Source organism: Malaclemys terrapin, chromosome 7 (assembly GCF_027887155.1).
Source record: "Malaclemys terrapin pileata isolate rMalTer1 chromosome 7, rMalTer1.hap1, whole genome shotgun sequence".
NCBI lineage: Eukaryota > Metazoa > Chordata > Testudines > Emydidae > Malaclemys > Malaclemys terrapin.
The window spans coordinates 106,491,310-106,513,574 of NC_071511.1; the positions used below are offsets into that span (position 1 = coordinate 106,491,310).

The 22,265-nt window shown below is 40.1% G+C and overlaps 2 protein-coding genes across 5 annotated transcripts in view; one reads left to right on the forward strand and one right to left on the reverse strand.

Annotated features, from left to right (window-relative positions):
* EDRF1 (erythroid differentiation regulatory factor 1) overlaps nt 1–18,463 on the reverse strand; it is a 47,136-nt gene extending 28,673 nt beyond the window's left edge. Inside the window, exons 1-12 of one of the 3 annotated variants that reach the window (XR_008445643.1) lie at nt 18,253–18,456; nt 14,835–15,043; nt 13,113–13,179; nt 8,184–8,309; nt 7,276–7,400; nt 6,655–6,814; nt 4,655–4,756; nt 4,228–4,349; nt 2,837–2,948; nt 914–1,061; nt 719–827; nt 222–333 (exon numbers count right to left, since the gene is read on the reverse strand). Coding sequence is in view for 2 of the 3 variants with exons in the window: in XM_054034288.1 (XP_053890263.1) it covers nt 222–333; nt 719–827; nt 914–1,061; nt 2,837–2,948; nt 4,228–4,349; nt 4,655–4,756; nt 6,655–6,814; nt 7,276–7,400; nt 8,184–8,309; nt 13,113–13,179; nt 14,835–15,043; nt 18,253–18,369 (1,509 nt within the window). In the remaining variant the exon portion in view is untranslated. Of the gene's footprint in view, nt 1–221; nt 334–718; nt 828–913; nt 1,062–2,836; nt 2,949–4,227; nt 4,350–4,654; nt 4,757–6,654; nt 6,815–7,275; nt 7,401–8,183; nt 8,310–13,112; nt 13,180–14,834; nt 15,044–18,252 lie in introns of all 3 variants that reach the window. The other 2 variants (XM_054034288.1, XM_054034287.1) reach the window with 2 other exon arrangements.
* Nucleotides 17,894–22,265, forward strand: part of TEX36 (testis expressed 36) — a 28,203-nt gene continuing 23,831 nt past the window's right edge. For both annotated transcript variants that reach the window (XM_054034289.1, XM_054034290.1), the window contains exon 1: nt 17,894–18,067. In XM_054034289.1, coding sequence (XP_053890264.1) covers nt 17,912–18,067 — 156 coding nt within the window. In that variant the 5' untranslated portion in view covers nt 17,894–17,911. The remainder of the gene's footprint in view (nt 18,068–22,265) is intronic.

The following is a 22,265-nucleotide window of genomic DNA, read 5'->3' on the forward strand; positions in this document are numbered from 1 at the left end:
TGCATTCTAGTATAATTTGTTCAAAGTAAATCTTAATTGTGACCCTTTAGAGGCTGAGATGAGCCCATTAACACTTGCAATCACATTGTAATTAATATAGCATTTGGTTACCTTATTAGTGCTTTTAGTTGAAGGTAGAACATCAACATCTGTATTTTCATTATATATAAGCCACACATCTCTCTGCACTAAAAATAAATGTATTAAAATAGAATTCTTACTTGTGGATGTCTGGCTTTATCCAATAACTTAACACAATTAAGGAGCAATGTTCTAATGGTGCCATAGTGTTTCTTGTTCTGTTTTTTTTTCATCATCATATTGCAGGCAACTCTAAAAGAAAGTTGAACAAAATAGTAGACGCTCTGAAAAATATCACTGAAGTGTCTATTATAATTGTTTTCTTTTTATTTTCTGCACAACTAAGAATTCTACAAATCTCATCTTTTTGAGCAGGCTTCTAGAGAAGGACTCAGGTGATCGAGAAATCTGAGGAATGGCAAGACTCTGATTCAGTTAATATCATGATTTGGTTGGCTGATTGTTGTACATATAAGGGGAATGTGGTGATGTTTTGGTTTTATGATTTTTGGATTGCATTTTTTAAACTGATGGCCAGAGTACCTAAGTGCCCAAGACAGACACTTAAATGACTTAGATTTAAATCTAAGTAAATAAAATATTGCAACAGAGTTTTGCTTCTGTAGGACACACTTACTTGTACAAGAGAATTGCCACTGGCATCGTGAAAGGGTTTTGGTATTTATCTTCGGTTTCTTCACAAAGAGTGGTGAGGTCATAGAGCTTTACTATATCGCTTCCACTTGCTAAAAGAGAAGATTTTTCCATTAGCCAACCTGACAATATATAGGTCTCAAACATTACTTATTATCCCAACCAAGGAATTGCTTACCTTTAAATAGCCAGTAAGTATGTCCTTCTTTGGTGCAGTTAGATTTCAGAAAAGATAAGATATTTTGAGCAATATCCTTTATCACTTTGGTAGAAAAATTGGAGTTTTCCAAATTGGGAATATCTTCAGTCTTGATCATTTCATATTTCTGTATAGAATGTATTTTAAACACATTTTGAAAAATCCTCATAATATATACTAAGGTTGGCTATACAAACAGAGAAGCCTTTCATAATCTATTAAACTGAAAACAGGAGTTCCATTATTATGTTTGCTAATACTGAAAGCTCTCAAATTACGAGCTATGAATTTAGTGCTGCATCCAATTGTGTTTGTGTAATTTTACTACTTATACCCTTTGTACTGTAAATTGCTTCGTGTAGAATTCTTTTAATAAAAGGACTTGTCAGGGCCAAACAAAGAGAAATTCTGTGGTCTGGCATTTAACACACAGTAATCTCAATAAAATGATGCAGAATGAATGTGGTTATGCTGAACAGATTAACTGTAAACGGTATAGTCTAGCCAATTAACAACTCCGTTGCCTCAATATATATTAGTAATTTAAATAAAATCTGTACTGACTGGATGGCAGATCCATACTTTTACTACACACTAGTTTATAACCACATTTCTGTATTTTCTTTACAAATTTCAAGACTGCTGTATAATTTAAGATTTTTCAAATCTGCAAAATTAAGTTTACAGAGAGTTTGGAGTTGTACACTTCTTAAAATTTGGAGGTAGTTATAAGATACACCTAAAAATATCAACAAATGATAGTTCAAAATAGAAATGCTGACACTTGGCCCTTTCATGTTTTCAGAGCACTTCACACAACAGGCTTCAATCTAGCTGGCTTCTAGGTGCTACCACAATATATATCCTAAATACAAAGATTATATGAAAAGAACGTTGTTTAGATTACAAAGTCAAGCACTCAAAAGTTAAAAAAAAAAAAAATAAATCCAAGAGTTACAGTTGCCCAGGCATCCTTAATTCTACCTCCTTGTGCATCCAGCTGTACACTAAATGAGTCAGGAGTCCTGTGGAAACAAACTACATATGCAATCATGTAATTAAAGACACTATCATAATACACAACAAGAAGAGAGAATAAAGTTTCATCTGCAAATCTGGAATGTCCTAACTTTGAAGTGCTTGACTTTTCAACATAGATAACATTCTTTTAATGTCTGATTTCCTAGGTGTGTGTGTTAGTAAGGAAACAAAGCAAACTAAGGCCTGGTCTACACTGGAGGGGGTGAAAGGGGGTGGAATTGATCTAAGTTACCGTGGTGTCTTCACTAAAGTGAGTCGACTGCTGCCGCTCCCCCATCGACTCTGCCTGCGCCTCTCGCCGAGCTGGAGTACAGGAGTCAACGGGAGAGCACTCGGGGATCGATTTATCGCATCTAGACTAGACGTGATAAATCGATCCCCGCTGGATCAATCGCTGCCCGCCAAACCGGCAGATAGTGAAGACATACCCTAAATGTCCCCTTCATGCATCTTCATCAGGGCTTGAATTCTGAATACCTTCAGCACTGAATCACATAGTCCTGTACTTCAAATGGTAGAAGTACGTACATTAGCTGGCAGCAGCAGGCGGCTGTTAACCTATTTTCAGGTGGTGGGGGAAGAAGGGCCTCTTTTTATCAGTTCAGCCACATCTGAAGAGAATTTCATGGAACTAACAAGAGTGATATCTCTAGCCCCAGGACTTTGTTTGCAGTCAGCCTTTAAAATGTGGGAGGGACAAACAATGGAGGTATTACAGGTTCTCAAAAAAAGGTTGATAAGAGCTTTTCTAGTGCAATGTTGCTACCAGTTCCCACATACCAACTTCATTGTTATGAATGGATAAGTTGAATTAATGAAAGAATTGGTAAAGTGGACATAATGTAAGACATCAGGACTTACCTGAACAATGCCATTAACATGAAAACACATCACAAGCTCTGGGACGTTACATATTAAGTTGTCCAACCAATAGTCAATTCCTGTCAACACGTTTATTGGCTTGTTGTTATCCCTACAACAAAAATATTTCTGGTATTGCTTGGAGCAAATAAAGATTTTTTTTAAGTCATCAGGGTACATCTAATAGAGGTTTTGTTTGTTTTTTTAAAATCACCAGTTATGATAAATGTCTGTTGAAAGCTTAGCTATGTGTGTCAGTACAAGGAGAACAGAGCAACCTTAAAATTGAGGTAAAAAAGCTTTCATTTGTGACAAAGGTTATATTTTAAAGTAGCACATGGGGGAGCTATACTAACCACTGTGTTGATACTAGCATCTGTTACTGCTAATGGAATGCATGCACATTACTGCCCTCACCACTTTAAAATTACAGCCCACCTTATTACTGAGATCACCCATAATTTTTCCCCTAAAAAAAGTGTTTAGAAAACTAAGGGATTAATAGAATTAGCTGGAACCAAGCACATTTCAAACTTTTTTTTTTTTTTTTTTTTTTTTTTTTATACACAGTTCTTCCAAGGCACCTCAGTTCTGGGCTGCATTTACAGTGTCCAGCTATGTGAATCCTGGGTGTCTTTTGAACAAAGATGGCCCAAACTGGCTTCAACTTTTTAAGCTTGCCTCCATCTTCCCCACCCTATAAAAGGTATTCTTGTCTTTCCTCCCACCCTTGCTGTGGGAGACCAGGCTCCTTCACCTCTGTATGGGCAAAAAGAACCCACAGCAAGAACAAAAGAATCAGAGAACAGAGTAATCACAACATCAAGTAGATATTTTCAGCTATTTATGGACAGTAATCAGTAACTATATTTTGCATGGCATCCAACACTTAAGCATTTGAGCATCTCACAAATATTAATATATTTATCCTTACAACATCTGCGAAAAGTAGAGAAGCGATACTCCCATTCTACAAATTGGGGATTAGAGCAGAGATTAAGGACCCTGATTTTCAGAAGTGTTGAACACCTACAACTCCAATAAAGACAATGGGTTGCAGATAGTTGGCACCTCCAAAAATCAGGCCCCAAGTGTTTTGCCGAAAGTTACACAAGAAGTCTGAGGATGAGCCAGAAAGAGAACCAAGACATCCTGAATCCCAATTCAGTGCCTTAAACACAGAAACACCCTTCTAATACCTTATGAAATCATTACCATATCAATACTAGAGTATAAAATTAATCTTTAAATGCAGATTAAGAAATACATTATCCTACAAAATTATACACACACACACACACACACACACACACACACACACAACTGAATATGAAACTGAAGCAACAAATGAGCACGTTTGGGATGCACATCACAGTAGTTTAAGAATTCACCTGAGACGCAAGCTCACAGCAGGGTATCGTCCACCTCCAAATATAGGCATATTTGATCCTACTAACATGTGAATATCTTCAAAGGTCCACAAGATGTTCCGAACAAAGTCATTTTTAAGTCCCTTTGTTTAAAAAAAGAAAGGGTCTATAAATAATCCACTCTGTTAATTTTTTCTCAATCACAATCCGCAGAATTACTATGAGAAAGCAAAATGCAAAAAAGGCAAATAAAGAACAGCACATAAAAGACTATGCTAGGTGTTCACAGTAACTTAAAAGACCAAGATTACAGATGACAAGAGCTACTTCTACAAAAGGATTTAATTTTTCTTCCCTCACCACCAACCCGAATCCAATTTAGACCAAATTTAAAACGATTTGTTAAACTGGGGATTGTGTTTCCACTCAGATTCCACATAAAGCATACCTGACTGTTTTCCCCGTCATTGAACAAAGTACTCAGGTTTTGTTCTTTGGGGGCTGAGGCCACATGCCCCACTACATATGAGGATTCAAGAGGCACACTTCCCTGTGAAAAGCACAAGGACATAAGGAGTAATTCTGTTGCTGAGGTCAAGTAGGCCATTTTCAAAAGTGTATATATATCCTGAACATTAGAAGCATAAAAAGTGAAAACCTTAATTCCAACTTTATTTTAATGTGTACAACCTTCTTCAGCCAGTGGCTTACTTCAGTTTTTTCTTACTGTAGCTACTGCATTGGAATTCAAGTATAATTTGTTCAGTATAAATCTTAATTGTGACACCTTTACCAATGCAATCTAGATTCTATGTGGTTATCTAGAGCAGAGAATCTTCATAATTCTTTATCAACCATCTGTGTCATCTAGTGTCCCTATCAGTGATAGTGTCTTCACAAAGGTGGGTGATCATTACCATCTGAATGTAAATAGAATGCTGGAATTTTTTTAATGTATTAGACTTACATTAATTATGAGGCTACTCTACACGCACAACAATACTACTTTTCATAATGTATTTAAACATCCATTACATAGACTGAACTCTTAAAATGTTGTACAAAGTCCCTTTAACTTCAGAGAACCTTAATATTCAACTCTACTGTCTGATACCAAGATAAAGAAAGAAAAACCTGGCTCCTATGTTGCACACATGTTTTCAGCCACAAGTCAGTCTCATTTTGGCCCCTTTGTGAGCATTTATACTGAGGTCTGGAGCAATACTAACCAATCAAAATGCACATGTAATTGCTTGTATTATATTGTAGGAGTTCAGTAGAACTGCTTCTACTCGGGGGAGCCAATGCCATATGATCTCTGCTTACTTTGATATATAATCACAAAATAGATATCTGCATATGATGTTTGAATGGCTTAGAGATTAACATCTTTCTGGATGCCTAACTTTCTCTCGTTTTCATTAGTGTAAAGTCTACTACACTTAATAAATTCGCGGCCATAATGCAGAAAATTCCAGATAAGTTCGATAAATACATTCTGAATGACTGATTTAAATCCCTGTCTACATACACTCTTGATGAGCATCAAGATTTTCTGTTCTTTAACATAAATACAGTTTGATCAAGATTTTGCTTCAGTAAATCTGGATGTTTTCTTCAACATCAATAAATACTGGAATAATATTAACATGCACTGTGAGAAGACAAAGAATTCTGAAATTCTTCCAGATTCCAGGTTCATCCACTTCAGCCCACGTCAATGCTACAAAAGATGATGATGATCACCACACCTTAGCACATCCTCACAGTACCAGAAAAAAGGCTAAAATAGAAGTTCAGTGGAAACAACACAGGAAACAGAATAAGGAAAGAGCCATCTTTTTTCAGTACGACTGTTAAAGAAACAACAATTGTCAAAACGCAGTTCCTTTAAGATGGTCATTGACTAAAACCAACAAAGAGCAAAAATGTGCAAATATGATTTTTCACACTAACTCAGTACTGCAACACAATGTATGAAAAATCACTTTTCTCAGACCCTCCCATACTTTTGTTTTCTAGGAGCAGGCAGGCCATTCAAGTTAAAAATATAGACATATAAATATATTCCAGTTTTTTATGATCAAGTATACTAAAATGGAGCCACAAATGGAAGGCAACTGCTCATTCTGGAATGACCCAACATTAGAATTATATATAGAAAACACATTAATCCTATTTAAGGAAAATCAACTATAGGCAAAATTAGTTTTTGATGGCTATCTGTATACAGCTCATAAAGCATTAAGTATCATACATTACTGCTCAAAGAAAGTCAAAAATGGTGCTTTTAGAGTCTAGCTGAGCAAGGCTTCTTCTACCCGTTAGATTCTGCTTCTTTGGATAAAAGGAGGAATCTTGACTACTACATGTTTATAGCTTATATTAGGCACCAAATACCGCTCTCCTACAAAAATTAAGGTTTGTTAAGATTTAATCCATACTAACCTGATTAGAAGAACCTGGATCTTCAGATACTGAAGAAGGCATTTCAAAAGGGGCTGGCCAGGAAGCCCTTCCTGCTTCATCACTCTCATCAGCAGCTGGATCTTCAGGATGTGGTTCTGCAGAGGAAGGAACTGGCTGAGCAGCTCCATCACCATTAATGCTGACAAAGACAAATTCAAAGAGATTAAATATCATAACAAAATCTCAAATTCAATGTCTAATCAATATTTACTGCATTTTATTTTCACAAAAAAAGAGAGACAGATGCTGATTTAGTTATAAAACTACTCAGCAATACCCATCTTGTAAATTCATCAGTTAGAGCAGAAAGATGGGTATCCAGGCTCATGTTAAAAATCCTTGAAAATTATGTGTTTTTCCGGAGAGCAGTACTGCAATGTGTTTTCAGCTAATCATGCTTAGATACTAAAATATTTTAAATAAAGAACTTACTTGCATCAGTGTTATATTCTTAAAACTACATCCGCTCTGGATTTTGTTTTAGGATAAAGAGACAATTTCATATCTTTAACTTTTATTTCAATATAATGAACAAGAGAAAAGTAAATTGGGGTAGAACTCACAAGTTCTATGCAAATAAAATTAATATAATCAAACTACCTGTAATATAAAAACTTGGAAAGTATGGCCTTCTGGTACCAGTGTTCTTTACTCTTCTTCTTTCTTTGCCACTTCTGATCTATTAGTCTTTGATAGAACTCTTTTAGCCACGTCCAGTCCCCTGTCTAAGCATCATAAATAAGCATGAAATTAATGTGAAACACCACATAGACAAAAGAATCTAAGTTAAGCATTTAGCAGATACAGTATACCCATCCAACACGAAATGGCACAAAATAAAAGAAAATCTGTTAAAAGATAAGGTTTCACAAAAGTGTCTTGACAGCTGAACTCTGCAGTCAGAACTCAGTTATACTTAACATATTTCAGTGAAATCTACTCTTCAAAAAACAGATTATAGTTTCATGCAATGTTAAAAGACTGAGTAATAGATTTGTAAAGCTGTCCAGCAATATCAAAGACATTAAATGAAAAGGTGAGAAGGGGTATTTTAAGCACACAATGCCCTCAGTTAAAAAGATGTCTGATCTGCTAGTGCAACTTGTAGTTCTATAGCAACCAGAGAGAATCCACAATAAGGTTTTGTGAACACCTTTTTGTCTTTGTACACCTCTACCCCGATATAACGCGACCCAATATAACACGAATTCGGGTATAACACGGTAAAGCAGCGCTCGGGGGGGGTGGGGGGGGAAGAGAGAGAAGAGAGCGGGGCTGCGCACTCCGGTGGATCAATGCAAGTTCGATATAACACGATTTCACCTATAATGCGGTAAGATTTTTTGGCTCCCGAGGACAGCATTATATTGGGGTAGAGGTTTATACAATTCTCAGCAATTTTTCTACATTTGCTATACCTTTGTGTTGACAACACCGCACTTGAAATTTATATATAATATAATATATTTGCCAGGTGGCCAAGGACATTAACAAAATAAATGGTTAACCTGAGATGATCTCATGAAGAGCTCCTGAATATCTAGCTCATCCAGTAAAAGGGTTCGTCCAATACGGTGTACTGCCATGCTCACATGTGACTTGCTGTATGGTATCTTCAGAAGTTTTTTAATGTTCTTGCAAAAAAGACAAAACAGAAAAGTTATATTCCCCACAGTTACACTGAATTATAAGAGAAGATTTAGTAATTAGAGTGTTCAGAAAAAACAAACAAAAAAAAACCACTATCATGAGTGGGGGGAAAAATAGTAAATATTTTTAAGAAGGACAAGTCACTTTTTTTTTTTTTTTTTTTTTTAATTTAAATACCTTCATTCAGTCATCTAACACTCCTGAACCAAGTATGCCTCAACTAGGTATTCAGAAAGCCTTGTTTGTTATCTGACAGTAACAAAAGGCACCATTTCTGAAGGCAAAAAGACCATCTTGTGTATCTGCCTCCATTTTCCATCTTCTGTGTTTCCCCCCTCTGGCTTTTCTCCCCTTCCTCTTGCCTCTCTGGCCAAGCCTTGCCGCTTTTGATTTTTGCTGTAGTTCTAATAGTCCGCTCTGAGGGAGTACACCATGCTGCCCCAATGGGTTATCAATAAGGCTACATTTTAGTCACAGGTATTTTTAATAAAAGTCATGGACTGGGCACAGGCAGTAAACAAAAATTCACAGCCCGTGACCTGTCCATGACATGTACTATACACCCCTGACTAAATCTTGGGGAGAAGGGGGGACGGCCCAGGAGTGCCGTGGGTGCCTGGGGGGCCCCAGGCAGAGGCATGGCCAGGCAACTCTGCACACTGCCTCCACCCCAAGTACCCACTCTGCAGCTCCCATTGTCCAGAAACCATGGCCAATGGGATCTGCGGGGGCAGTGCCTGGAGGCAGCACGCAGAGCCACCCTCCACATCTCCGCCTAGGAGCTGAGGGATGTCGCTGCTTCTGGGGAGCCCCCGCAACGTAAGCACCACCCAAAGCCCTCACCCCAACCTCCTCCCACACCCAAACGCTTACTGCTGATGCCAGGGGCCCGAGACTGCCTCAGCAGCGGCCGGTGCAGCTGGCCCAGGGGCTGCTTGAACTGCTCAGGCGGCCCCTGGGCCAGCAACTAAGACTGCAGCAGCCCGTGTGATCAAGCACAAAAAAAGATCAGGATTACTTGTCTATGAAGTTTAATCGCTGCCAGAAAATTTCTCTTCAAACTAATACAGTTGAAGAGAATCATTAAGCAACTGGATTCTAATTTACACTGCAAGTGGAAGTTGTCATTGCTTGCCAGTGAAGTTGTAATAGCAAATGTATGTGCTCATCATTAGTTTGAGCAGAGCTCATTCCTATAGAAGTAGTATATCTGGAAAAAAACAAGCCTTTGATATCAGCACTCAAGATATTACTACTCAGTATGCTACTAATTCAACTGCAGAGATTCTACTTATTATGTGTATTGCCACAGGGACCAGGACACCGTCATGTAAGCGCTGTACAAACAGAACAAAGAAGACAGTACCTGCACCAAGAAGCTTACAATCTAAGCATAGGACAAGAGACAACCGATGGATACATACCAATAGACAGAGGCGTAAAAGGAAGAAATAAGACAAAATTGGTAGCATGATGAGCAGTGGTCTAAACAATCTAGCCATCATCAAGTGTTTAGTTGAATTCACAGAAAAGGAAAGTTTTAAGTAGGGTTTTGAAGGATGATGATGTACTAGCTACTTGTAAACATCTGCAAAACTATCTCCCATGCACCTCCTCCATGGTTGGGAGAAACATGCTTGTTTGAAACTTTAGCAAATGGGAGATGATGGCATCATGGGGTGATCAGAGGCTGGAGTCAACATCTCAGGAGTGAATGAGAGATAAACAGAGGGGATAGGCCATGAAGGACCTTGAAAGCGAAGACAAGCAACTTGTGTCTGATTTGATAGAGAAGCAGGAGCCAGTGAAGGGATGACATGGTCAAAGCATGGTGGATAGGAAAATTATCTTTGCAGCAGCATTCTGAATGGGTGAGAGCAAGACCAGAGAGAAGGATGATGAATTAATTGAAATGATGAGAACCTAGACCAGAATTTAATTGTAGATTGTGGATAGGAGAGTTTGTACATTGCAGATTTTTTCAGTATGACATCTCTAAAATTTAGATATAGCCTGGATGTGAGGACCTAGAGGAAGGCCCAAGTAGAAGCAGACACCCAGTTCAAGAGCCTAAATGACAGGCAGAATGGAGCTGATGTCCACAGGGGTTGAAAAATGAGAGTTGGAAGGGGGAGATTAAGAACTCTGTTTTAGCTACTTTGAACTTGAGCCCACAGCTAGACATCCATGAGGAGATGTCAGAGAGAGACACCAAGATTTTAGATTGGACAGAAGGAGACAGGTCTGGAGTACAGAGGTAGATCTTAGAATTGTCAGCACAGAGATGACATTTGAATTTGTTTGCAGGTGAGATTACCCAGAGATAAGGTGTAGAAAGAGAAGGAGACCAAGAATGGATCCCTGTGGAACCCCCACAGAAAGTTGTTGGAAGGAGAGGAGGATCCTCCAGAGAATATGCTGAAGGAGTAACGAGAGAAGTAGGAACAGAACCAGGAGAGGACAGAATCACAAAAGACAAGATTTCAAGAAGAGGAGCATGGTTGACAATACTGAAAGTGGCTGACAGGTCGAGGCGGCTGAGGATGTAGTACTGCTTCTGAGCTTTGGCTAAGAAAAAGGTCATCAGTGACTTTAGAGACACAAGGTGGTCCAATAAAAAGGTATTACCTCACTCCCCCCCCCCCCCGTCTCTCTAATATCCTGAGACTAACACGGCTACAATTACAACGCGCACAACAATTAATGACTTTGGCAAGGACAGTTTCAGTGAGTGGTCACCCAATGAAATTAATAGGCAACAGATTTCAGACAAACAAAATGAAGTAATTCTTCACACAGTGCACAGGTAACCTGTGGAACTCATTGCCAGCGGTTGCTGTGAAGGCCAAAACTATAACTGAATTAAAAATGAATTAGATAAGTTCATGAAAGATAGTCACTGATGAACCTATTAGCCAACATTATCAGGGATGCAACCCCATGCTCTGGGTGTCCCTAAACCTCTGACTGCCAGAAGCTGGGAGTGGATGACAGGGGATGGATCACTTGACATTGCTCTATTCTATTCATTCCCTTTGAAACATCTGGCATTGGCCACTGCTGGAAGACAGGATACTGGTCTAGATGGACCATTGGTCTGACCCAGTATGGCCATTCTTATGTTATGTTGAGTGCAAGAGGGGGAAACCAGATTGGAGAGGATCTTGGCTGGAAGACAAGATAGCAAAAAGGTGGCTGAGACTGCAGACGTGGGATTCTCTCCCAAATTTCCTAGTAGGAATCTTAAAAAAAAAATTCTTCCTAAACAGCACTTGCAAAGGACTTGTTGGTTTCCCAATTTGTCTAAGTTTCATTCATTAGCAAAGTATTGCAAATAGATTAAAAAAAAAATATTACAATTGAATTCTACACTACAAATATTATAGTGCTATTTCAACTAGCATATACTAACTCAGAGCTCACAGAAGTCCCTTTTAGTTGATGTTAACTGAAAAGAAAACCTCCAAAGCTTTTAAAATGAGAGAGGGATTTTTAAGTGAAAAAAGTTTGCATGAATACTATAACAGCAAGTTGACTGAGTTATTGTTACTAAGGATCACGAAAATGAAAGCAGAGGAAAGAGAAGTTGAAAACATAAGTTAGATGTTGAATATGCTATAGAAAACCAAATTCTCATAATGAAAACATTAAAAGAGAAAATGTGGATTCATGTTTAAATGTTATTGCATAATACCACCACAGAAAATACATGGTTATATAATATTAATTATGCAAAAAAAATGTTTTAAATGCTTGAATTTAATACAAGAGATTTTCAAAGCAAAAACAAAACCCAACCGCCACCCAAGAAGTTATCCCAAAATATTGTATTTCTACAAGCCCTACAAATATCTTTATTTGGAGATAATGGTCATCTTGTGCTAATACTTTTGAGAGTACAACAGATAAGATAGCTGTCATATAAGCAAACGATAAATGTCTGAGTATTTATGATAATATTTAATCATCAAGGTAAAACTGGAGGCTCTATTTTTAAAGCAGGAAAGGTTGGTCCCATAACAATATTATTCCACTGATAAGTGTTTTGGATATACAAAAATGCCTCACTTAGATGCAAATATTTTGTTGGAGGGCCCTTGGCACAGTGGATAAGCGGTTGTCCCAATACCATTACTGACCTACTGAGTTCCAAATAAGTGTATTAGGGAACAGATCTCTTGTAGGAGTTTTCAGACAGCAAGTCAGGGAACAGCTTGGCAATGGGTCTTCCTCGCAACTATAACCTAGATACTCATATTTGACTAGGTGTGGGTATAAGCTACTAGAATGCTCTTCCCCTATTGCTAACTTGTGTTAGATATAGTAAAATTTGTAATGCATTCAAATAGGCTACTGAAGTGGTCCTCGTCATGCTCTCATTCAGGTCAATAGCAAAACTCCCACTGACTTTATGGGGACAATACCATGAATGCTTGATTTTAGCAGCTCACCATTTCAACTTTTTCCCCAAATGTAAAATTATTTGGGCCCCCCCCCCCAATTTTCTTTTCCCCTCCTCTTTGCTTCTCACCTTTCCTCAATGCTCTTCTGTCCATCTGTATCTTTGGGTATGTCTACACTGCAAATAAAAATCTGAAGCTATCTGTACTTTATTCAATTGTCACAACTTCCTTTAAACTATAAGCAAATAGCCAAAGTAAAATGAGGTTTTCTTAAATAATTTAACTAACTAAAAGACAACTAAATAAAACAGTCACTGTAGCATAAGCCATAATCAAGATACAATTACAAAACTGAAGAATTATTGAACGATAAACTGCACATACCTCAGAATCGGACACAACATCCACATCATTTCCAACTGAGTCGATGAAGTCATATGCCATGCCAAAGCTATTTAAAAAAAATTAGAAGTTTAAACCATTGCATTTTGATATTTAAAACATAACTGCTTGTTCCTCAAAGTATCTAGTACTTCTTTAAAAAAAAAAAAAACATTTTCATATAAAAAAAAAAAAAGAATCTACAGAGCCATTACAAAGTACAACAGGATCTGAGCTTTAAACGACACAAAATCATTTTGAAGTTACAAGTTGTTTCTTTGAAGCCATCTTTACATTGTTCTTGAAATCCAGTTTTCAGTCATTACAAAACACAATGTTTTAGAGAGACGAGGGCAACTATACAAGATGCTTTATTTGTTTTGTAATGGAAAGGAGGCGAGTTGCAATAAATGTGTTAGCATATCACGAAAAGTGGTTATTTGCCAGAAGGGAATAAACATTAATTTTCCAAAAGTGTGTGTTCTTTTAAGTGATTAAAACTAGAGGAGCTAAGCCCTGTTTAAGAGCTGGACTTCTTCCTTCCCTTCATTTCCATTTAAGATAATGTTGACTATTTTATTATTTTTAAAACTTAAATAAGTTTTATGGAAAATGACTCAGCAACAGAACAGCCTAATTTTAATAAACACAACATCCTTATTATTTGTCTGCCTTATTTAAAACCTGTATCTCTCCAAGTTGCATGTAATTCAAAGAAGAGAGCTTCCTATGTAGACCACTTTTTCAAATTAAGCCAGATGATGCATTCATCTCAATGTGACCAGAGATATTCACATAACCTTGAACTTTAACTACTAGAATTTGGTGTTTCCCTTGGAAGTTTGTGCATTTCCATCTGTGAACAATTCCAAAATAAAAAAGGAGGCAGAGAAAGTAAAAATCGGAATTCACTAGCCTACCTAACCAAAACACATGTATTAATTCTGCCTACTGTTTAATATTTTTTTTTTTTTTTTTTTTTTTTTTTTTAAAAGATTAGAGGTAAAATTCCCTGCTGTGCACAGGGCCCACAAGAGTTATGTGCCACTTAAGCCCTAATTTGGCAATTTAAGAGGTGTGAGCCCTGTATGATTTTCATCCTACATGCCAATCTGTTTTGAGTGACTTGCACGCGTTCAGCAGATCATCCCAGACTTGACACTGGCTGTGATACAAGAGACACATTTTTTCACTGCTGAACTTTCCTTGTCCAATTTCCAAAATATCAAACCACCATGTTTTCCTAATTATTTCTCTTAGGTATTTGCCACCTATTTTTATTTTTAAAACATACATTTATTGTACGCATGGCAAGAAAATTTCCATAAATGTGTCCATTCCTATTCCTGAATTTCCAAGCTGGCAGCCAATTGCTGATCAACAGTCAGGAGGCTACAAATTTGTTTCAGAATATTATTCTTTTTTCCTTATGTGATCAAAGATCAGAATTCCTATTACTATTCAGTCAATCTAGCCTGACCAACTGATACCATCCAATTGCAGGTCTGTAGTCTACATGAAGTGAGTTTGATTGTCTCAGTCCAGTTGCCAGCATACACCTCGTAAAATCTACCATCATAACTGGAATTCTTAATCATCGCCTAAGCAAGAGGGATTAAAGCATATAGGGTGAGGGAAGGCAAAGGAGAGTGCAAAGACAGAGAAAGAAGGAGAAACAGAAGGGCTAATAGAGAATAGGACAATTTGTAGTGATGTCAGTGTTACCTTGAAAATAGTTTGCTCTTCTTGCTGTTTCCAAGAATGGTTGTTCCTGCTGGCCCCAGTTTGGCGCTTTCACGTAACCAATTGGCAGGTGGAAGTTTCAAATCAGTTTTCTCTCGAAGACGGGCAAATGCTGCTTGTGGTGGGGCAGATGAATATTTCACCACAGCACTGCTTTTTACTTCATTACCTCCAAGAAATAACACTGATCCCTAGTTTGCAGAACAGAAATTAGAGTCCTTCATTTATAAATTAGTTTCTTAAAAAGTTATTAGACTTTACTTGATGTCAGTTCAATTCCATTAACTGACTATACTAGAAATACAGTTAATGACAGGCCATTTTCTGCCCAACTTAATTAAGGCCTAATCCTGTAAAGATTTACACATTTAACTTCACACATTGTGATGAGTTCCACTGACTTCAGTAGTATTCTTAAGCATATGGTTAACTTTATGTACTGGGAGAAATGCTACTGAAGTCAGTAGAACTTACCACAGAGTGTAAAATGAAACAAATGCTTTATAAATCTGTGTATGATTTAAATTAAGAAAACACACTGCAGAACACTGGTCTCATTACAGATTAAGTATAATAGTGAAAGGCATTATGTGCTGACATAAATAAGGGTTTATAATTACATTTCTAACTACTGTACCTCAGTCCTAGTGTAAATATACTATTACTAACACAATCGAAGACAATGTATTACAAGTCAGACAACCTTAAGTACATGTGCTGCTATGTGCTCTGCTTATTAGCATCTTTCATTTTAAGCCTCCCAAGGTGTTTTATACCTATATGCAGAATATGTATCATTCCCATAAGATTAGTAGTAACCAACCTATATCAGCATATCGCATAACATCTGAACATCAGAATAAGAAAAAACAAACAGCAACATAAATGCATTTTAAGTATTACCACTTAGAAAACTGAAACAAGCCCTCATTCTGGTGTTCAGCTGTTTTGCAATGTGCCAGTTGCTCATTCTCTACCCCAAAGTTACTGTTATATAGCAGTAATGTGCATGCTGTGTGTAGGAAAGGTCCTGATTCTGCAAATGAATCTGAGTGAACAGACCCTTAAGCCCAGGCAGACCCCCCCCAAAGACCTGAAGTGGGGCCTGTTCCTGTATGTCTCTTTACTAGAGCTTCTAGTTTGCCAATGCTGCATACAATAGGTGTAAAGTCTGAATATGCAACAGTAACCAGTAATCGCTTATGTGACAACAAACATGAAAATTCTTTTAGATGATTGCCTCAGGGCAGCTTCATCTTGTCTACACTGGGATTTCTGACACTTGTGTGGCTGCACCACGCAAACCCCTACTCTAGACAATTTATACCGGTACAGTTTACTTTAATTTGAAACTGAAGCGAACTTCCTCAGATCAGATCTACACTAGGGATCTGTACCAATTAAGCTATACTAGAAACTGAAATCCTAACAACAACAATTTTTATTGGTCTTGTACAGAACCAAATACTCGGTCAGTGCAGAGCAAATAAATAATAAAAACTGATTATCTTGTAGAGCCACGCATTTGTAATATTCTTTTTTATAAGAAAGGTTAGCAACCCTGAGTTTAGTGAGACCAGAGGGATCCTTATATTTCATTTCTAATGACTATTTTCAGAGGGCTTGGCTTTGCAACCCAATGGGGCACACAAGCATAGTTACAGTACAGCTAAACACAACAAAGATTCACTAGCTATGCCCCAAACCCTAGTTTTGGCTGTTGCATTCAAATACTAAAGAAATATTAAGGAGAGTAGGATTTTTTTTTGCAGGGGAGGAAGAGGGGAAGGCAGAGCAATGAGAATGAAGGCAGGCAAGAAGGGGAAATGGTTTGAAGAGAGAATTTAAGGCTATGCTGGTTTCTTTATTGAAAAACATCTCAACAGTGGCTCTGGAGAGCTCCTCTTCTTTCCCCTGCAGCTCAGGCACCACAGCACTACACAGAGTAATTTGGCATACTAGGAAGTTTGCATTGTGGTAGCAGTTCATCATTATCCTCATAGGGTCTGTCAGTTTACTACATGTTTGCAGTGCAGTTTTAGCTGTCCAAGGACACAAGGAGGGTGAGGTAATATCTTTTATTGGCTCAATGTCTGTTGGTGAAAGAGACAAGCTTTCAAGCTATACAGAGTTCTTCTACAGGTCTGGAAAAGGCACTCAGAGTGTCACAGCTAAATACAAGGTGGAACAGATGTCAAACTGCAGTGTCGGCAGCAATGCACCCCACCTACTAAACTGACTGAATTGTACTTAAGGGGTATTCTCTAGAAGCCATTCCTACTGTGATAGAAGAGAAACTGAAGCTAGATGTGTGGTGTTATGAGTTACGCTGAAAGAGGATGGCTAATGAACCTCTCTCTAATTGCATATAGGACACTTATTAATAATTGCCAATGTTTAAAAAGGCACCTTTACATGTTTACCCTGAAATCAGGTCACCTCTATGGAGCAGAATCCAATGAAAGAAATTGAACTCAGTACTGATCATTGCAAGGTGCAATGTTGACAAGATAAACAGATGTCTATTTTATCTAAATTTAGCACTTTTTATGGAAGTACTTTACAAGCACTCCCTCATCCTAGAGAAATAAAGTCCTAGCAACTCCTCTAGAGTAGGTCCATATTTGTCTCCCCTCTTCAAGACAGGGAAAGTCTGTTTCCCAAAGTCAGAGAGGGTCTGTGTCTAGAATGAATATGAGAGTGCCTGGCATAGGCCAGCAGGGCTGTGCTCAGACCATGCTCCTCTTCCCTACTTTGCACTTAGGGTTTGTACACACTACCACTCATGTTGGTATAACTTATGTCCCACAGGAGTGTGAATAAGCCAGCTCTCTCCTGTCAGCATACAGTGTCTTCCCCCCATGCACTAGAGTGTCACAGTTGCATCAGTGCAGCTGCAGGGCTTTTAGTGTACACTATCCCTAAGTGGCAGCCCATTCCACGTGTCAAAAGAAAACCCAGGGGCGGAGTGAAACAGTCACTTCACAGCGCACTCTTTATAACTGGAGGTATGGGGAGTTGAAGGCTGACGGGCACCGAGACAATGGGAAACGGCCACCATGTCAGTGTGCCTGAGTGACACCTGGGAATCCGACAGGTGCCAACCGGGCCGCATGCTGGCAGACGGTGCGGTTGGCCATGCCCCCGGCTTGCGGACACCCCCTCCCACGCTCCGCAGGGGGGTAAAGTGGGCGATACCCCGGCTATGGACACAGGTGTGAGTCCGCAGGGCAGACACCGCGGCGTGTGTGTAGACGGGGGAGAGGAGCGGGCACCCCGGCTCTAGAACATCGTGGGAGGGGGGTGCGGGAGCGGAGCCCACAAGCGGACCGGGCCGCACCGAACCGCGAGCTCCCCGCCTGGCTGCGGGCTCGGAGCCCCGGGGGAGGCTGCCGCTCACCTGCTTCAGCTCTTCTGGGTCTCCCTGCAGCGGGACAGGCGCCCCTAAGTCGCTTCCCGCGGCGGGGCCCGCTTCAGCACAGGCTCCCCGGGGCGGGGGGCCCCCCGTGCCCTCCATTGGCTCTGTCCTCGCAGCCGGCCCGGCCCCGGCGGGGGCAGGCTGCCGCAGAACCGGAAGGAGCGTGAGGCCGCGGCTGCCACTAGCAGCCCAAGAAGCGGAGGGGAAGGGGGAACGGAAATCTCGCGGGGAAGGATCCTTCTCGCGGGACTTGCCGAGAGCGGCTAGTTACAGCCGCTGCCGCAGCCCTTGTGTACGCTCGCGGCTCGCCAACGTGCTTGGGCACGTGCGTCTCTGGCCCGGCGTGTCCGCGCGCCGCGCACGGGGCTTCCGCTAAGGCGCCACTCTGCTTGTTTCATGGCCGTGCTTGTGACCCTCATAAAATTAACAGCAATGAATCCGTGGCATGTTGGGGTGCGTGGAACTGGCGCCCGGGCAAAGCGTGCAGCAGCCATCCAAAAAGCTTTAAGCGAGTGTTAGGGGTCATTAGGAAAGGGATAGTAAGAAAATAGCATAAAGCCGGAAATCCATGGCGTGTCCACACTGAGTCCTGTGTGGCGTTCTGTCCCATCTAGACAGAGCTCTATTAGAACTGGGGAAAGTACAGAGACGGGCAAGACAAATGATTGGGGTATAGAACAGCTTCTATATGAGGTGAGTTTAAAAAGACTGGGACTGTTCAGTTTAGAAAAGTGATGACTAAGGGGGGATATGACAGCTAAAATCATGAATGGTATGGAGAAAGTGAAGAGGGAAGTGTTATTTACCCCTTCACATATCACAAGAACCAAGTGTCACCCAATAAAATTAATAGGCAGCAGGTTTAAAACAAACAAAAAAAGAAGTACTTCTTGAACTCGTTGATGGGGTTGATGTGAAGGCCAAAAGTATAACTGGGTTCAAAAAAGAATTAGATAAGTTAATGGAGGGTAGGTCCATCAGTGGCTTCTAGCCAGAATGGTTAGAGATACAACCCCATGCTCTGAATCATCCTAAACCTGTGGCGGCCAGCAGCAGGGACTGGACAACAGAGGATAGATCATTTGATAATTGCCCTGTTCAGTTCATTCCCTCTGAAATATCTGGCACCAGCTACTGGTAGAAGACAGGATATTGGGCTAGATCAGGGATGGGCAAACTTTTTGGCCCGAGGGCCGCATCTGGGAATAAAAATTGTATGGCGGGCCATGAATGCTCACAAAATTGGGGTTGGTGTATGGGAGGGGGTGAGGGCTCCAGCTGGGGGCGCAGGCTCTGGGGTGGGGCTGGGGATGAGGGGTTTGGGTGGAGGAGGGTGCGCCGGGCTGGGATTGAGGGGTTTGGAGGGTGGGAGGGGGAACAGGGCTGGGGCAGGGGGTTGGGGCACGGGAAGAGGCTCAGGGGTGCAGGCTCCAGGCGGCACTTACCTCATGCGGCTCCCGGAAACAGCGGCATGTCCCTTCTCCAGCTCATATGTGGAGGTGCAGCCAGGCAGTTCTGCATACTGCCTGTCCACAGGCATCATCTCTGCAGCTCCCATTGGCTATGGTTCCTGGCCAGTGGGAGCTGCGGGGACGGCATTTGGGGTGGGGGCAATGTGCGGAGCGGAGCCCTTGGCTGTCCCTATGCGTAGGAGCCGGAGGGAGGCCATGCCGCTGCTTCCGGGAGCTGTGTGGGGCAGCCCTCGACCTTGCTTCCCAGCTGGAGTATCGGAGCAGAGCAAGCCTCAGACCCCACTCTCCAGCGAGAGCTCGAGGACCAGATTAAAACAGCTGGTGGGCCAGATGTGGCCCACGGGCCATAGTTTGACCACCCCTGGGCTAGATGGTCTATTGGTCCAACCCAATATAGCTATTCTTATGTTCTTAGAGTAAGCTATCTCCATGAGCTTCCTTAATATTAAGACTAATGGCATCCAAATTATTGCTTTGATCTGTAATTACCAGACATTCTTTAGCAGATGCTTACAGTACTCCTGACTAGTCAGTTTAACTTGTGTTGAAGACTAAAACCTGGAGGTATGTTTGGTAGTATAATTTAAAATTGAGTGACAGCTTTTTTGACACCTGGATGAGCTTAGGTAGTTACCTACAAATGACAGATTTTTGCACTTTTATTTACATTTTCTCTTTAGTTAATGCAGTTGTTATTCACACATCTCACTATCCATGTGTGTTCTTTTGTTAGCTAATTAGTAAGATGAGATGTAGAATATGAAAGCACCAGGAGCTTTGGCCCAGAATCTCAAAGGTATTTAGGCATGCAACTCTCATTAAAATAAATGGTAGTAAGCTGTCTAAATACCTTTGAGGATCTGGACATTTGTTCTTGCCTGCAACAAATGGCTTGCGATGCTCCGAACTATTCATATTTAGTGTCGTTTTTTTCTTGCTGCATTTGCCACCATGGCATTTAATTCCCTTTAAAGTTAGACTAACCTGTCCACATTTTATAAAACAAGCCAGCATCATCTAAAATGCAAATGTCATTCTCTGATCAGTTTATAAGAAGATAAGGACAAGTGTTGTCTAATCTCTAGATTAGTCAGGACTTCTGGATTCTACCTACAGTTGTGCCAAAACTCAGTATGTGACCTTTAGGAAATACTTCACCTCTCTATGCCTCCTTTCTCTATCTGTAAAATGGGCAAAGCAGCCCTAGTATTCAGTTGACTGTTATTCTTCACTTCTCTTCACAAAAATTGTTGTGAAGTGTTGCTAAACAAAAGAAAATGGCTGCCATGTCCACCTCAGAGTGAGTGAGGGCCAACAAGATGAAGTGATCCCACTGTTTACGGATTCTTTCCAGAGAGAGATGCTGCAGATTATATCCCACTGTCATCTGACAATTTTACCATTTGTTACCTTGAATTTCTCATTGACAGCTCTTTCTTTGTAACCTGATCTGTGCCCTATGATCTCACAGGGCTGTTTTCAGCAGACAGAGCCAACTAATGACAAGTTTGCTACATTTGTTCCCCAAGGATTTACTGGGGAGGATTTAATAGACTTCTGAAGTATCAGTGAAAGAAAGAAATATCTAATACCTATCTTGATATCTCTTTATCTAATTGCTAGGGGAACTAGTGTTTTTCATTTAAAATAAAGATAGTGGAAATTCTAATTATTTATAAAAACTAGAACTTTAAACAAAGCGTTTATTTATTGTTAGCTTTAGAGACTGTTTATAATATCTAATGTTAATGACAGTTAATGACAAATGACAGCTCCACTATTTGTGAGGTTCTATCAGCTCTTCCACTGTAAATCCCATCTTGAATGCATATAGAATATTTGCCATAAAAATTAATTCCAGGATGAATCTTGCAGATAGATCTTATATGATAGGTGCAGTTTCTATTTACATAGTTCAGAGGGCAAATCCCAATGTTCCCCATTCACCCAGTTTTATTAGGTCTCGCTACAGTTTCTGTAGAATCATCTCTAGCCTTGATTAATCTAAATGATTTTATATTTGCAAATTTTATCATCTCACTGATCACTCCGTTTTTCAGCTCATCTAGAGCAATTTAATTAGGTCGAGAAGATATTGTGGATTTCATGTTATGGGAACCCTTTAACACATTATGGGCTATATGTATGCAAACCTTCACTCATGGTGGGTGGGTAGGGGGAAGAAGTGGTTCAGAGGAGCTCAGCACCAAATGGAAAATATGGAGGAAGGAAGGTTAGTTTTGTGGCTAGGGTACCAGACTAGGATCAATTCCTGACTCTGCCATAGACTTCATTAAAGATAATTAACTATCAGACATTCTGCGGCAGAATCAGAATGTAGCCCAGGCTGCAACTTCAAAGTGATGTGTGTATAGCTATTTTCAGAGCGCTAGTGCCAGCCCACTAACCCGAATCTATTAACTCCCAGATGGGAGGCTTACTCCAAATGTTGTGTAGACATACCATTAAATTCATTAATGTTTGGGAGGTGCTCAGATACTGGCAAGATAGAGACAATATAAG